This window comes from Nycticebus coucang, chromosome 1, assembly GCF_027406575.1.
Source record: "Nycticebus coucang isolate mNycCou1 chromosome 1, mNycCou1.pri, whole genome shotgun sequence".
Taxonomy (NCBI): domain Eukaryota; kingdom Metazoa; phylum Chordata; class Mammalia; order Primates; family Lorisidae; genus Nycticebus; species Nycticebus coucang.
In genome coordinates this window covers 26,642,002-26,657,374 of record NC_069780.1, presented here as the reverse complement: position 1 = coordinate 26,657,374, position 15,373 = coordinate 26,642,002, and the positions used below count along the sequence as shown (strand labels likewise).

The 15,373-nt window shown below is 33.7% G+C and overlaps 1 protein-coding gene and 1 long non-coding RNA gene across 6 annotated transcripts in view; one reads left to right on the top strand and one right to left on the bottom strand.

Moving 5' to 3' along the window:
* Positions 1-15,373, bottom strand: part of RAP1GDS1 (Rap1 GTPase-GDP dissociation stimulator 1) — a 149,203-nt gene that overhangs the window by 74,694 nt on the left and 59,136 nt on the right. For all 5 annotated transcript variants that reach the window (XM_053553540.1, XM_053553686.1, XM_053553380.1 and 2 more), the window contains exons 3-4: positions 13,254-13,376; positions 5,583-5,708 (exon numbers count right to left, since the gene is read on the bottom strand). In XM_053553540.1, coding sequence (XP_053409515.1) covers positions 5,583-5,708; positions 13,254-13,376 — 249 coding nt within the window. The remainder of the gene's footprint in view (positions 1-5,582; positions 5,709-13,253; positions 13,377-15,373) is intronic.
* LOC128560194 (uncharacterized) overlaps positions 1-15,373 on the top strand; it is a 112,577-nt gene that overhangs the window by 96,255 nt on the left and 949 nt on the right. Inside the window, exons 3-4 of the long non-coding RNA XR_008372909.1 lie at positions 12,766-12,827; positions 12,916-12,998. This is a non-coding gene — a long non-coding RNA (uncharacterized LOC128560194). The remainder of the gene's footprint in view (positions 1-12,765; positions 12,828-12,915; positions 12,999-15,373) is intronic.

The following is a 15,373-nucleotide window of genomic DNA, read 5'->3' as shown; positions in this document are numbered from 1 at the left end:
CTCTGCCTCTTAAAAAAAAAAAAAAAATTCAGTTTGAAGCAAATTGATAATGGGCTTGAGTATCAAGGATAATCATGTTTTTGGTCTCAGAAAACAGAACGTGGATATGTTACACAACATACAGAAAATAGCAAGGTACAACGAATGCAAAGCAGAATTGTATTTTGCTTTAAAACTAAAATAAGAAATATACCTAAATAAAAACTTCAAATTTTTAAAGTATATCCTTGAAGCAAGTTTACCCACCAAAAAACAATACATTGTACTGTATTACCCAAATACAGTACCTTTGCTAAAGTACTCAGTAGTATCAGTCAGTACAAGAAACAACCACAGGGAGAACAACTGGGCAATTCTTTTTCTTTTTTTTTTTTGTAGAGACAGAGTTTCACTTTATTGCCCTCGGTAGAGTGCCGTGGCGTCACACAGCTCACAGCAACCTCCAACTCCTGGGCTTAGGCGATTCTCCTGCCTCAGCCTCTAGAGTAGCTGGGACTACAGGCGCCTGCCACAACGCCTGGCTATTTTTTTTGTTGCAGTTTGGCCGGGGCTGGGTTTGAACCCACCACCCTCAGTATATGGGGCCGGCGCCCTGCTCACTGAGCCACAGGCGCCGCCCAACTGGGCAATTCTTACAGAACCATTACTGAAAATGCTGTCTAAACCACGAGTCAATACCCTCTACATTTTTTGTAATGGATTTTTGATCGAAGAACTAGAATATTTCTTTTAGTATACAATAAAAATCACAAAGCTTATCAAGTTATATTTTTTACTTTGGCTGCCAAGAAGGTCCAGTTAAATCAATTCTTATATATAGTTATTATCCCTGTGTCCTACTAGACTTATCTTTGCATCTCTTTGTATGATTCCTGGCTTTTTTGTATCTTTAATTTTTTTTCATTTTTCATTTTATTTATTTATTTTTTAGAAAGGTCCTGCTCTGTCGCCCAGGCTAGAGTCCAGTGGTGTAATCACAGCTCACTGCAGCCTCAAAGTCCTGGGCTGAAGTGATCCTTCTGCCTCAGCAGCCCCAGTCTGCTTAGCTGGGACTAAAGGCATGCCCCTATGCCTAGCAAATATATATATATATTTTTTTTTAGAGATGAGGTCTTGATATGTTATCCCAGCTGGTCTCGAAATCCTGGCCTCAAGCAATCCTCCCACTACGGCTTCCTGAATCCTTGGGATTACGGATATGAGCCACCATACTTGGCTATATAGTTGTTATAAATATCTTATATATGTCAATGTATGTATTAAATGATGTTTCAACACACTTCTTAAAAATTGTAATATAATATTTGCTTTGTATAACACATATAATCTGTACTCTACTTTTATATAGAAGCCTTATTTAATCCACAAATCCACTTTACCAATAAGGAGACTAAAATAAGATTAAATAACATAATTATTAATTGCTTAATAACATGATTAATCAAATAACCTAAAATATACCGCTGAAATAAATATTTACTTTAAATGTCAGCTATAAATAGCTCCTTGTTGAATATAACTGATGCAAGTCTGCTTTGATTACTTAGGCAATTTCAAAGCACATGTGTATTACATTAATGCATACTTATCTGACCAACATACATTATAAAATATCATAGGATTATTGCTAATTATTTTTCAGTTTTTCAGTCAGAATTAAGATATCTTTATCCTTTATATAAAAATAGGGTAGCATAGTAAAAATTGCTAATATACAAGAGTACATGCATCTATTTGAGCATCCTTCCTATTGACACTTGAAGTCACTGAAATGAACAATATTTCACTTAATAAACACTAGCTTTGGAAAGCTTGATTGCTAATTCATTTTGAACTTTTATTTACTCATCATTGAACAAGAATGCAATTTTCTTTTCTAGATATGAGAGAATATCATATAAAGTTAAGTAGCATATCTTTCCAATAACAGGACCAGCTGCATAATAACAAGTACTAATTTCATTTCTACAAAGAGGCATATTCTTTTAATTTTAAAATGTACTCATCTGGCTTATAAGTTATTCTTTGCTCTGTACATAAAAAGCTACAAAATACTTAATTTCATGTAATTATTTTCTTCTAGCCTCTACTAACACCTTTTAACCAGTGCATCAAATAACAATTATCTCCTGATCTCAATCAATAATATTCATAGAGAAAATTCAGTCTCCAATCACCAATTTATCCCTAAGAATTTTAAGTACAAGATGGGAATTTACTATGAAGCTTTCCAAAACTATAAGGCCAGTTAAATATACCATAAATTTAAAATGTGCACAGTTGTATAAACAAATCAACGCCAGGAGGGAATATCACAAAGCTGGCCATATAAGGAGAACTCCCTCTTTTTTTTTTTTTTTCACATCACCTTTGAGAGGGATATGTGATTAATTAGGCCAAAGATATGCATTTCTGAAACACACTACTACTACTTTTTAAAACTACATTCTCTAGCATATCCCATCACATATATGGCTTTGATGATTTTTTTCCCAACTGAAATACAATTTTTCTCTTCTCTTTGATCTGAAAGATATCAAACTTCTCATTAAAAGAGTTATTTTGGCAATGCTGAAGGGCAGAGCAATTTTAAAATAATGCTTGTATCAGAAGTCTGTTTGGATACTTCGAAAGAGAAACCCATAAATGAAGTGCCTTAGAGACTCTGTGAAAGAAAAAAGATCAGGAATTTTAAATGAAAAATGTTCCCAGCCAGTGATTCTTTCATCTCTATATGCAAGAAGGAGACTGGGATTCAAAAAGTTCATCAGCAACAAAGCCTTCTTCTGTCCCATTTAGCAGTATGTCTGTTGCCTCATGTTATATAAGACCGTTTTCTTCCATTAGGAAGAGTTCCTAAAATGGGCACTGTCAAGGCTGGTAAAACTGAAATCTGACCTACTTTTTCACCCAAAGATTTCAATGGATTTTCTGGTAATTCTTTCTATAGATGCAGCTCTTCCTCCTCCTTTCAAATAAACTGTTAGCTGAAACATTCTCGCAAGTGCTTTACTTTTTAGATATCAAAATAAAAACCCATAAAACATGCCCAAATTTCTCAAATTTTTATTTCCAATAGTGAAGTCTATATAGCACTTTCTATATAAATCAGAATGACTATCTACTGTAAGTCTATAATCATCCTGTAAAACTTTTTTGTAAGTAAACTGATGAGCCTAACAAGTAAGTTTGATAAAAAACTGACATGAATTTTAAAACATACTTTATTTGAAAGAAAAATATTCTTTGTATTTACAAAGCTTGTAAATACATGTCCTGTAGAGCCTTTTCTAGTCTCCTTTTAAAAATGCAGCATTACATTGCTCAAAGTGAAGGCTGATGAAATTAAAATAGAAGGAATAAGACTTTTTTTAAAAAAGAAATTTAACTTTGAGTTCTTTAAAATTCCCAGTTGTTACAAAATAAAATGAGAAATGCATTTCAGGCATCTACTAACCAACCACACAGCATCATATTTACAGACTTTTATGTCATTATTGTAATCCAATTATAAATATTGTAGTTGTCCTAAAATAATTCTGTAGAAACCACTATGAAGTTCACAGAATTTAATTTCAAATAAAAGGGTAAAAATACGCAGTCTTATGGAAATATGCGTAAGACAACATGGCACAATGGTACATTTTATCATACAATTTACAGTAATAACTTCTTATATTTATTCATTTTTAAGATTGCTAACCTCATTTTCCTTAAGTAAGGCTTTAAAGTTTAAAAATATGGCCTGTGTTCACTATGCTTAATTATCCACTTATCTACATTTTCCACTGAACAAAATGGACTTCAGCTTCATCAAAATAATAACCTTATTAACTAGACATTTATTCCCCTAACATCAAGGCTTTTTAGAGAATAGGAAATGACTGTGTTCCTAAAAATCAAAGCAATATGAGACAAAAGCTTGTATGTGTATTTCTTCTATTTTGCCAATATTAAGTGAAACCCCATGGCAAAAGTACTCAAAAACAGATTATATTTCATTTTTCAAACAATGCGTAACTCAAGTCTAAGTTGAACTAGGTTTAAAGAATACCTTGGTAGCCTTAAAATTCCAGCAACACAGAAGAAGGATAAGAATAAACACAGTAATAATAATCTCCAAGTTCATGCCACCAATCTTTAACTATTATTTTGCTGAGATCTTTTGTATGTATGTTGCCAAAATTAATCACATAAAACATACATTAAGTAGTTTCTTCTTAAAGGCTGAAATAATAAACTATGGTGTTCAATAAAAATCCTAAACGTGAAAATGTATAGTTATAAACACAAAACATTAGAATTTTATAAATTTATAAATAAATTCCATAACATTATAAATACCCTAGAATAAACAGAATTGGAATAAAGAAGCAGATAGGTAAACTTACAGGCTGTATCGGGGTTTGGAAACTATAAGTTAAAATTTATATTAAGACATCCATGCCCTTAGACATACTATTGGTATTTCAATATTTAGGATACTGTAATACATTTCAGAAAAAAGAAAAGAGAGGAAAATAAATGAGGCTAACTTTACCACTACTGCTACAGACCAGTCAGAACCAGCAAATTTATCTCCAATTATTTTCATAGTTATTTCTTATATCACAAATGAATATGTTTATGCCCTGACCTACTATCTGGCTCACATGTATAAATCACTTTTTGAAGGTCTGCTTATTATAAAAGGGCTATGTCTTGTGTTTGTAACAAAATATAACTCATTTGAATTATAAACTCTATGGAGAAAATAAACATTCAAAATTAATCTAGTTATAGTCAAAAAAACTTAAATTCTTTTTTTTGTTGTTGTAAAATGATTTTTATTTTTTATTTTTTTAAAAAAACTTAAATTCTTAGGAGGCTTAAGGGTAAAAGATAAAACATGTGTTTTTGGCTCAGAAAACAGAAATCTAGGGAAAATTAGGATAAGCTAATTAAACTGAATGCACTCAAGACTTTTCTGTACTTTGTATCTATATAGAAAGAGAAAGTATAAATTACAACATTTTTGCAGTATACCTCTACCCAAGTTCTTGCCTTCTCTTTGCCTAGAACAGTGTATTATAGAAGGTGGCAGGATGACAATGATATAATGATAAATAGGAATGGAGTTAATGCAAATGCAGAGGGCCAATCTAACTTTTGAGAATATAATGAGTTTTATGAATGTGTGACTCAAATTCAAGTAATTAAAAATATATTTGGAGAGATTTAGAAACTTTAAAAAACTGCATCCATAACCATTCTCATTCAGATATTACTTTAATAAAATCTAATCAAAAAGACACACATATCTTTCCTAAATTTAAAAGCCCTAATTTCTTAGAAATTGATTTACTTTCCTCTGAAGATATCATTTGTGACAACAGAGGAAAATAATTCATTTCCTAACTTCCCAGTTAAGAATACTATGGTCCCAATTTCCATTGATTCTGCTAAATAAGCAATACTAAACCATGGTGGCCCATAATAGTGTCTTAGCCTAGAAAAGTTGGTGCTAACACCAAAATGAAATTGATCTAAAACTCATAAGTCTTAAAAATTTATAAGTGCATTACTGACGCTTTAACACTTACGGCTATCGTAGCATATGTTTCCTAGAGCCCTGCCCGTCTGAAGCAGCACTTCTTGGTCTTTGCTATTTAGCAGCTGCACCAGTGGTGAAATCAAACCAGCATCCACACATGGAATTCGCATAAATTCTGAAAATTAAATAATAATATTTAATTAAAAATGTAAAGATTCACAATTTACACACATCACCTCACTTAATAAAATAAATGCCTGCTTTCTATAAGTATAAGGTAGACTAATATTTTAAGAGTACATTTTTGTTCAAAAGTACCCTAGTCACAACCCTACTAAATACTACATGAAGTAAGCAAACACAAGTGGGGTCATAGTTTTCTTCACTGATAGTCTCCACCATTAACGAAAGGGATTTTCAATTAACTTTCATTATAACTAATGTTATCATTACCTTTTTATAATAACTGGCTATGCTTTGGAAGTGATATATGATGGTGAAAACACTGGCAATGAGTTTTCCATAAGTCTGATAAAGTACGAACTATTTAATTGCCTAATTTTTTACTATATGTGCTCTTAACAATCCAAAATACATTTTTTAAAAAGGTTTCAGTTAGTCATTAAAAACAACTACTCCTTTTCAGTTGAGAGGACCTGGTGAAATTGCCTATTCTGTAAGCTTTACTACTTTGATAAAATCTATTTAGTGGCTCACTCATATTTGCTACCATACCTATGCATTTACAGGTTTAAAGCGCCAAATGTTCAGATTTCTTAAAATTCAAACTCATTTTTTTCTTTTCTAGTTTTTTTTAAATCGAGCAACAATAATAATAATGCAAAAAAAAGCAACATTCATATTGTCAAATAAGAGTATGTCTATCATAGAATGCTTTGACTCTGAGGTTCAGTATGGAGTCATCAGTTAACTTGTTTTTCCCAAAGTCTCAACAAACAGACAACTAATATTTATAAATAAAAATAAAAAATAATTTCAAAAACAGATGATGCCAAATCTTATAGACAATAGAAAAAGAAGAAATATTTCAAAATCATTCTACTTCATCTGGATAGTATTTCTATCCAGATATATGGATATGTAGTATTTTCTTTATAGTATGCCATTCTCTATTTACTCCCCAAGGGACCAACACTTTATGATTAGAAGTAAACTTTTAAAAATATTGTCTCATGAAGGACCACTACAAAATTTAAGGATAATGAAGATTAGTAATTGATGACGAAAGTTCTCTAACAACCAAACAACATGAATTTTTGACTTATCCATAGTCTCACAAAAATTGCTCTTAAATAAAATCTTGCCTTGTAAGAATAAGGATCTTCACAAACAAACCCAAGAAGAAGAAATGTCAAAATGAAATGTCAGAGATGATATCAACTGTCAAACTTAGTACTTAAAGAAACTGGACATTTCATACTTAATAACCTATCATATTGGAGAGGCTTCAGAATGGCTGTGATGGTCATTCTTGTTCAAAGGGGTTTTTCTACCACATACATCCCTACATTCACACCATATGAGCATGCTACTTGTTCACAATTGACTGAATTCTGACTCAACTCCCATCTATACACAGGCTGGCCAATAGCCTAATGGTCTACTTTGAAAGATTTGCTAAACATAGCAATGATGATAAACATAAGAAAAAAAAAAGTTGGCCAGGCACAGTGGCTCACACCTGTTAAACCCAGCAAGACTCTGGGAGACTGAGGCAGAATGACCACTTGAGGCCAGAAGTTCGAGACCAGACTGAGCAACAGTAAGGCTTCATCTCTACAAAAACAGAAAAATGAGCTGGGTGTGGTGGTACATGCCTGTTGAGCCCGGCACTTGGGAGGCTGAGCCAGGGGGACCACTGGAGCCCAGGAGTTTGTGGTTGCAGTGAGCTGTCTGCACTCTAGCTTAGAAGACAGCAAAACCCTGTCTCAAAAAAAAAAAAAAAAATGCCAGAGGTGGTGGGTTCAAACCTAGCCCCGGTCAAAAAAAAAAAGAGAGAGAGAGAGAGAATCTCTTGTCAATCCAAACTCAGAGACCTGAGAAGTTCTGAGGGTGGAGGAGTATGGTAAGGGGAAGGATGGAATAAAACTAGTCAGGTTACATACAGAACAAGCAAGTAGAAATCAAAGTTAGTTGAAGCTATGAGGCCATAGACTAGAACGCTGAAAAACTGCTAATATGTGTCTATACAATATAGAATTCATTTTGGTTTTTGTGTAATGTATAGATTTAATGTAGACATTCAAATCAGAAATTTTAAGGAATAGGCATTGCTATATCTCAATATGAATAAAATGCCATAAAACTATTTCCGGGCGGCTCCTGTGGCTCAGTGAGTAGGGCGCCGGCCCCATATGCCGAGGGTGGTGGGTTCAAACCCAGCCCCGGCCAAACTGCAACCAAAAAATAGCCGGGCGTTGTGGCGGGCGCCTGTAGTCCCAGCTGCTCGGGAGGCTGAGGCAAGAGAATCGCGTAAGCCCAAGAGTTAGAGGTTGCTGTGAGCCGTGTGCTGCCACGGCACTCTACCCGAGGGCGGTACAGTGAGACTCTGTCTCTACAAAAAAAAAAAAAAAAACTATTTCCATCAAAGACTGTTTTTCCCCTTGTAGTAAAATATTCTTTAAATGCTAGTTGACTGAATATTTCTCTTCCTTTCTAAATCCAGAGTGTTAATTCCTTACATTTTACTTTTACTTTCTGAAACCTATTTGAATTATGTATTCATTCAGCATCATAAAGAACAGGCTATGTTGAAAACCACACAATAAAATTCTTTTCTTTTTATGTACACTGATATTTATAAAGCCCTCCTCCTACACATCTATTTACCAAGTATTTTAAAACCAGATACAGGTGTACCTTCTTCATTTTCAGCTACTTGAAGGAATATTTTACAAAAACTATTAACCCAAAGTTTATAAGCCAAGTAAAAACACTTAGTACTAGAGTCTACCTTAATGTTTGTTACATTAAACACTAATATATATTCAGAGTTTGAATTTTCTCTAATAACCTCCCTTTTACATCTTAGCTTTGTGTAATTTTCTTTTGAAGACCAAGGAAAACTATAAGGCAGGAATATAAAAGAATGAGTACCTTCAATACATGGGTTGTCAAGGTGACATTATTTTTCATTCACACTTAGTATTGCTCTTGTTTTTAAATATTGATAATCATTATAACGAAATGAGTGAGGTTATGCTTCTAACACTGAAGTGTCAAGATACACTTTCAGTTACCTCACAATACAGTACACTTTTCTGGAGTGTCAATTTTACTAAACAGTTTTTCTAGGGCACATTTTACACTAAAATAAACGTGTTTGTTATGATGCGGAGGAAAAATTTAACATAAATACATTTATAAGACAGAAGAAGACATTTCTGTGTTTCTGGTGGTGCCAGGAACACTGGTCCCAGATCCTCTTGGGTATACACTTTTTGACTATTTTTGTTGTTAAGTGCATCCAAGTACTTTTTCTTCCATTCTTGAGATACTTTACTAAGAAGAGTATGTTCCAGCTACATCCATGTAAACATGAAAGAGGAAGAAAAAGTATCCAATGTACTCAGCCCTACTATGAAACTAATTTATGGCTTTCATTTGAAAGCTATAACCCAGTTATAACCTAAGAATATGGTATAGAGGGACAGGGAGGGTGGGCAGAGGGAGGGTGATTGGTGGGATTACACCTGCAGTGCATCTTACAAGGGTACACGTGAAACTTAGTAAATGTAAAATATAATTGTCTTAACACAATAACTAAGAAAATGCCAGGAAGGCTATGTTAACCAGTGTGATGAAAATGTGTCAAACTGTTTATAAAACCAGTGTATGGTGCTCCATGATCACATTAATGTACACAGCTATGATTTAATATTAATAATAAAAAAAAGAGCATCCAAGTAGAAGTTCTGATAAATACTTTTGCAATCTGATAAAGTACAGACAGGAAAACAAAACAAAACAAGCATATGTTGATCCGAACTACTGACCCTGTACTGCTTTAAAATGAAACTTGTTTCTCAAGCAGTGGTCCCCGGTCTTTTTGGCACCAGGGACAGGCTTCATGGAAGATAATTTTTCCACAGATGCAGAGTGGGAAGGCATTAGATTCTCATAAGGAGTGCAAAACCTAGATGCCTTGCGTGTGCAGTTTACAGTAGAGTTCATGCTCCTAAGAGAATCTAATGCCGCAGCTGATATTCACTGATGGGAGTGACAGGGAGCGACTGTAAATACAGATGAAGCTAGCTAGCCCGCTGCTCACCTCCTGCTGTTCAACCTAGTTCCTAACAGGCCATGGACTGGCCCTGGTCTGCCAGGGGTTGGGGACCACAGATCTAGAGAACTTGTTAAAATACATTATCTAGGCCCCTCCTTTAGAGTTCCTGATTCATTAGATCTGGGTGAGCTGATCTAAGAAGACTTTGTATCTAATAAGTTACCAGGTGCTTCTGCTGCTGGTCCAAGGCAGAGAACTGCTTGAGAGGAATAGATACAACGTGGATAAAATTTTGCTTGTTTTTATAATTTTCATTTATTAGCCCAATCTTTCAGATTATATGCTGCTCTCCCTACACTCAAACAACTAACAGATTTTCCACTGCTATCATAAAATATCACTGAAAACAAGTGAAAGGAAACAAAGTAATGTACGAATTCCATCTACAGAGGTTCAACAAAAAAAGTGTATACATATTTGTATACAAAAATGTATACACATTTTCTTTTTTTGAGACAGTCTTACTATGTTGCCCTTGGTAGAGTGCTGCAGCATCACAGCTCACAGCAACCTCAAACTCTTGGGCTTAAGCGATTCTCTTGCCTCAACTTCCCAAGTAGCTGGGACTACAGGCATCTGCCACAACACCTGGCTATTTTTTTTTGTTGTTGTTGTCGTTGTTGTTTGGCAGGCCTGGGCTGGGTTGGAACCTGCCAGCCTCAGTGTTTGTGGCTGGCACTGTAACCACTGTGCTATGGGCACTGAGCCTGTGTACACATTTTAAGCAATGTTCTCTATGTATTATTTTTCAAAGTTGAATTGAATTTTGGTAGCAATGTGTAGTATAATCTTCACTCAAAAGATGGCATTAATCAAAAGAATGCTAGTATCACCATGCGACAGGCAGGACAAAGAAAATAGGAGAAGTATGGTTGTTGTTTTAGGTGGTACATAGTATTTGAAATTTGAGAACGTTGTGGAAGTACACCAACAATGAAGGCGTGAGTATGGGGACCTTTAAGTATGTAGTGTGCCATTATCTACATTGGCAATTTTGGAAAGAAACTGAAATGACATGTATAGGGACACAAGTGGACACTTCCATCAGCATTACTCAAGTATTCGTTCACCATGATCAGAACTATCTGGATGCTGATGGGAACCACTTTGAGCATTTCTTATAACTGCAGAAGTCAAACATGACTTGATATATATTAAGTATTACAATTTTAGTATTTTTTTTCCTTTCTTAAGATGTGTTTACATTTTTTGGCATCTTCTGTATTATCACTAAGAATGAACACAGGCAAGATTTCTCACATATATAAAATAACTATCTTATATGTAATTGTGAGAATTTGAAATAATGTGCATAAAACTTGAAATAATGTAGGCACAAATTTGTAGCTAGCATTAGGAATAATTATTACTATTATTATTAGATAGCTTGACAGTCTAATTCTGAAAAGCAGGAAATAGTCACATTTATTTCCTATCTTGAATACTTCTCTTTTCCCTGAAATCAGACTTCAGTCTAAAGATCTTTTACTATAATTTATGGCCATAGCTATCCTCACCCACGGAACTTTTTACTAAAATCCTATGAATCCTCAATGTCAGCACAAAGTCAGGTATGTTAACCTTTAGAGTCTTTTTGCACGTTTGGATTTAAGATGAATCTAAGAAGTATGTGCTAATATTTCTCCTTTGTTCAAAGCAGGGTTAAGATGAACTAATCAACTTTCTCCCTCATTTTCTCTGGTTCATACAATCTTTTTTCACCGTCCAGTTTCTAACAGGAAGAAATACAAGCCAAATTAAAACGCTCTGTTATGTCATGTAGCATTTCTAAAGATATATATTTGTTTTTAAAAGAGCACTCAAGATTCTACCTAGTGCACTGTCTCAGCCAGACACTGAAAAAAGCAATGTGGTTGTAAAGCAATAATCATCCAACTGTATCCCATTTATTTTAAATAGTAGAGGTCAGTGATATTTCCTTTATCAGCCTCTGACTAAAAGAACAAATGTTTAAAAAATTCTATTATGTTTTTAGAACATAGCTGTCATCTACTGGAATATTACTAGAAGAAACTCTTAGCAGAAGAGCTGACATAAAATTGTACCAAAGCATTATGAAGAATGATGTTTAAAAGAGTATATTGGAATGGCAATCCATTACACAAAAATCCATTATCCAAAATTTCTGCTATAAATTTAAAATAAAAATTGTGGAATGTCTACTTTGCCTTCTGGAAATCTAAACTGTGATTATAACGAGGTTAAAAATAAACTATTTGATCTTAAAAACCAAGCTGCTTTGTATCTACTAACACTCAAATGGGGTTAACCTAGGCAGGTAACAAACAGTGTCTGAAAAAGATCCATTTTCAAACTAGATCTGCTGCTTAAATGTGATATACAAACAAGAGGTGGCCCATTTTCAGTTAAAAATGTAAAAATGATTTATCACTCAAGAACATAATTGAAACCTGAAATGCATTTAGAGAACCTCTGAGTAAATGGCAAAGTTTCACAGTAATTTTATTTTTTAGTAGCACACTTAATAACACATCGTCTTACTGGCCAAAAACAACATATACTGACTAGTACCTTACAAAAAGCCACCTGTCATGGTGTATACAAATGAAGCCAAAATTTAATTTCTTTTAAGTATAATAAATGCAACATGATAGAATAAAGAAGTAAAAATACCAACTTTTGAAAACTGAGGCACACCAAAATTATCATATTTAGTATGACCTTCCCTTGTGCTTACAAAATGCTTTAGGAACTTGTTTTTCTCAGTCTTACTGAATTAAAATTACATGCAAATATTCTTGTTATAATACAATTTTTCCAAAGAATCTCTAATGTATATAGATAATGCAATGGAATAAGTATTATATAATCTAAGTTTACTGTCATTGTTGTTTTTCTGGAAATCCTTACATGGGAATTTAATAAATGTATGTTTTCCATAAAGGTGAGTAACAGAACATATTCCAACTATACTGATGAAGTCAACTGCCCATGTCCAAATCATAGGTAAGACTAAAAAAAGAATGGTGAGTTTATCTCAGTATATAACACAAACCAACATAGACATTAAAAAAGGTATGCTCTATGTTCTTAGGTCTTACGAAAAAAATATATGCTTTCCTGTGACATGAAGATGAATGACTCAATGGCAAGTTCAAGAATCCTACAGCAAAAGTAGTAAGTGGCACAGGTGTAGGTGGGACTATGGGTGCTTTCCCTAATTTCCGTCTGAAGGAATGGAATAGCAAATGAGAAATGTATGAATTGAATGACTATTACATAGTCATTTAAGACAATTAGATGGAAAAAGTCAAAGAAATAGAAATAATGACTCATCTACAAAATTAAAACATAAATTAATAAAACATACTGACAAGTAAGGTGTAAAACTGAAGATGTTCCCAGCAGAAAAGTTCCTGAGGAAAATCTCACCATTTTTGGCTACTTCTGCTATGATGTTAGCTACTTTGGCTGTGCAGGAAGACTGTGGAGTCAAAAGACTTGCAAACAATTGAAGTATTCCACTTCCTTGTATTTTCTCACTTGTTTCCGTATCTGAAAGAGACATACACAGAGCTGCAATGAAAATCTTTTAACACCAACATTGATAACTATATCTACAATAAATTCTTTAAGAAATTTCCATACCCAAAATAGAAATTAGCTTCAGTATATATTCAAAACATGTATGTTTACATAAAATTACCTTCTGCTCCACAAGCAAGCTTTATCTTGAGTTTTAATCTGCACAAAACATTTGATAATAATTTGTCTATCTACCTCAGATTATAAGAGTTCTTTCTAAGTATATCATTTGCATACCAAACTTACAATGTTAGTTCCAACTGTCTATTCAGATTAGAAATGTTTTCTACATCCTTTTTGAATTATAAAAGAGGTAACAGTTTATTATTTTATATAAACTCTACAGTTTCCTATAATGACATAGCAACTTTTAAAAATAGCAATTATGTAAGCAAAAAACTCACCTCATATTTTGTATTGAATGAATGAGTTATCACTCAGATAACACTGAGATTATACGGTTACTATCTGACTCCTATGTTTTTTACAAAACTCATTCAAACAATCATTAATGAAGGGAACTACAAAAACCCATGATATTGTTAACTCTATTTGGTGATACAGAAATTCAAGAGGTCCCTACTTCTTTCTTTTCCTTCTTTGTTAAAATACAATTAAAGAGCCTACAAAAATAAGCTATTTCATGTCCCTATTATTAACACGAAATTCAATACATTGACAAAAATTCCTTACTGAAGGAAAGACCTATTAAAAGATAAAAATAAAGAAAAGCTTACAGCAATAAAAATTACTATTTTAATGTTAACAATTAAGAGAAATAACATGTGTTTATTGACAGAGGGTTATAAGGTCATTGAAACATTTAATTTCAATTTGTTTCTGTAAGTAGCTCCCCTAAATCTTTTAGATCCTTCCACACATACAAATAAGAGAACCCTAAAAACTGTCTTGTAAAGTAAATGGCAGCTGATGTGATCAGAAGGAAATCATTTTTGATCAAGTGATTTGAGAAAGTACACAAAAAAGTAAATAGGGTGTTTCGTTATAGGAAGGGCTGATTGTTTTAAACTGTGGGCTCCAGTCTGTTAGTGAGATCTGAAATCTATTTTATTTGGTGAATTAAGACCAGCAATTTTGGGCGGTGCCTGTGGCTCAAGGAGTAGGGCGCCAGTCCCATATGCTGGAGGTGGTGGGTTCAAACCCAGCCCTGGCCAAAAAAAAAAAAAAAAAGATCAGCAATTTATTAAAAATAAAAATAGAATTAACACTTATAATAACAAAAGAATAGAAAAAATTGCACATGATAAAGTGAAATACTATTAGTGAAATTTTGGTTTGAATCAGGCACATAGGTACATGTACAAGTGACATCTACCTATAGGATGGCCATAAAGTCTGTGTGCCATTTAAAATAGACAACTTTGTGGTCATTCTGTCTATAGCCATTAAAATGCTATTTTTAATTTTATATATGTGAAATGTATTTCTAATCATCAGTTTGGGTAAAAACTTAAAGCAGTATTCCATGCACCCCTTGACTACCCAGAATTCTGAGTGAAAGAACTATAACATTCTCAGTATATGCCTTTATTTTGTTTCTTAGGCTAAAAAATTAACTTTTAAGGTACCACTTGAAAATGTGACAGTTAAGAGCCATGTTTTCAAGCGACAAACCCAAAAGAAATTTGCCATGTTCTAATCAATTCTTCCTTTTCTGACCATTGCTACCAGAAGATGTACAACCTTCGGACACGGGGCCACACTGCCCCAGGGGTCTGGCCCTACCATCTGCTGGTGGTAGGATGACAGCAGGAGTCTGGCATAAGGCATGAATCATGATTAGATGTGAAGCTGAGACATTTGTATGTGTGGAGGCGAGCAGTTAACTGCAAATCACCCATCCATGTCTTACTTTTAACTAAAAGAATGGCTTAATGTCAGAGATGAATGTCAGGGGCAAGGGGAAAATAAAATAATGCAAACTCTTGAACTCTGATGAGACTTTC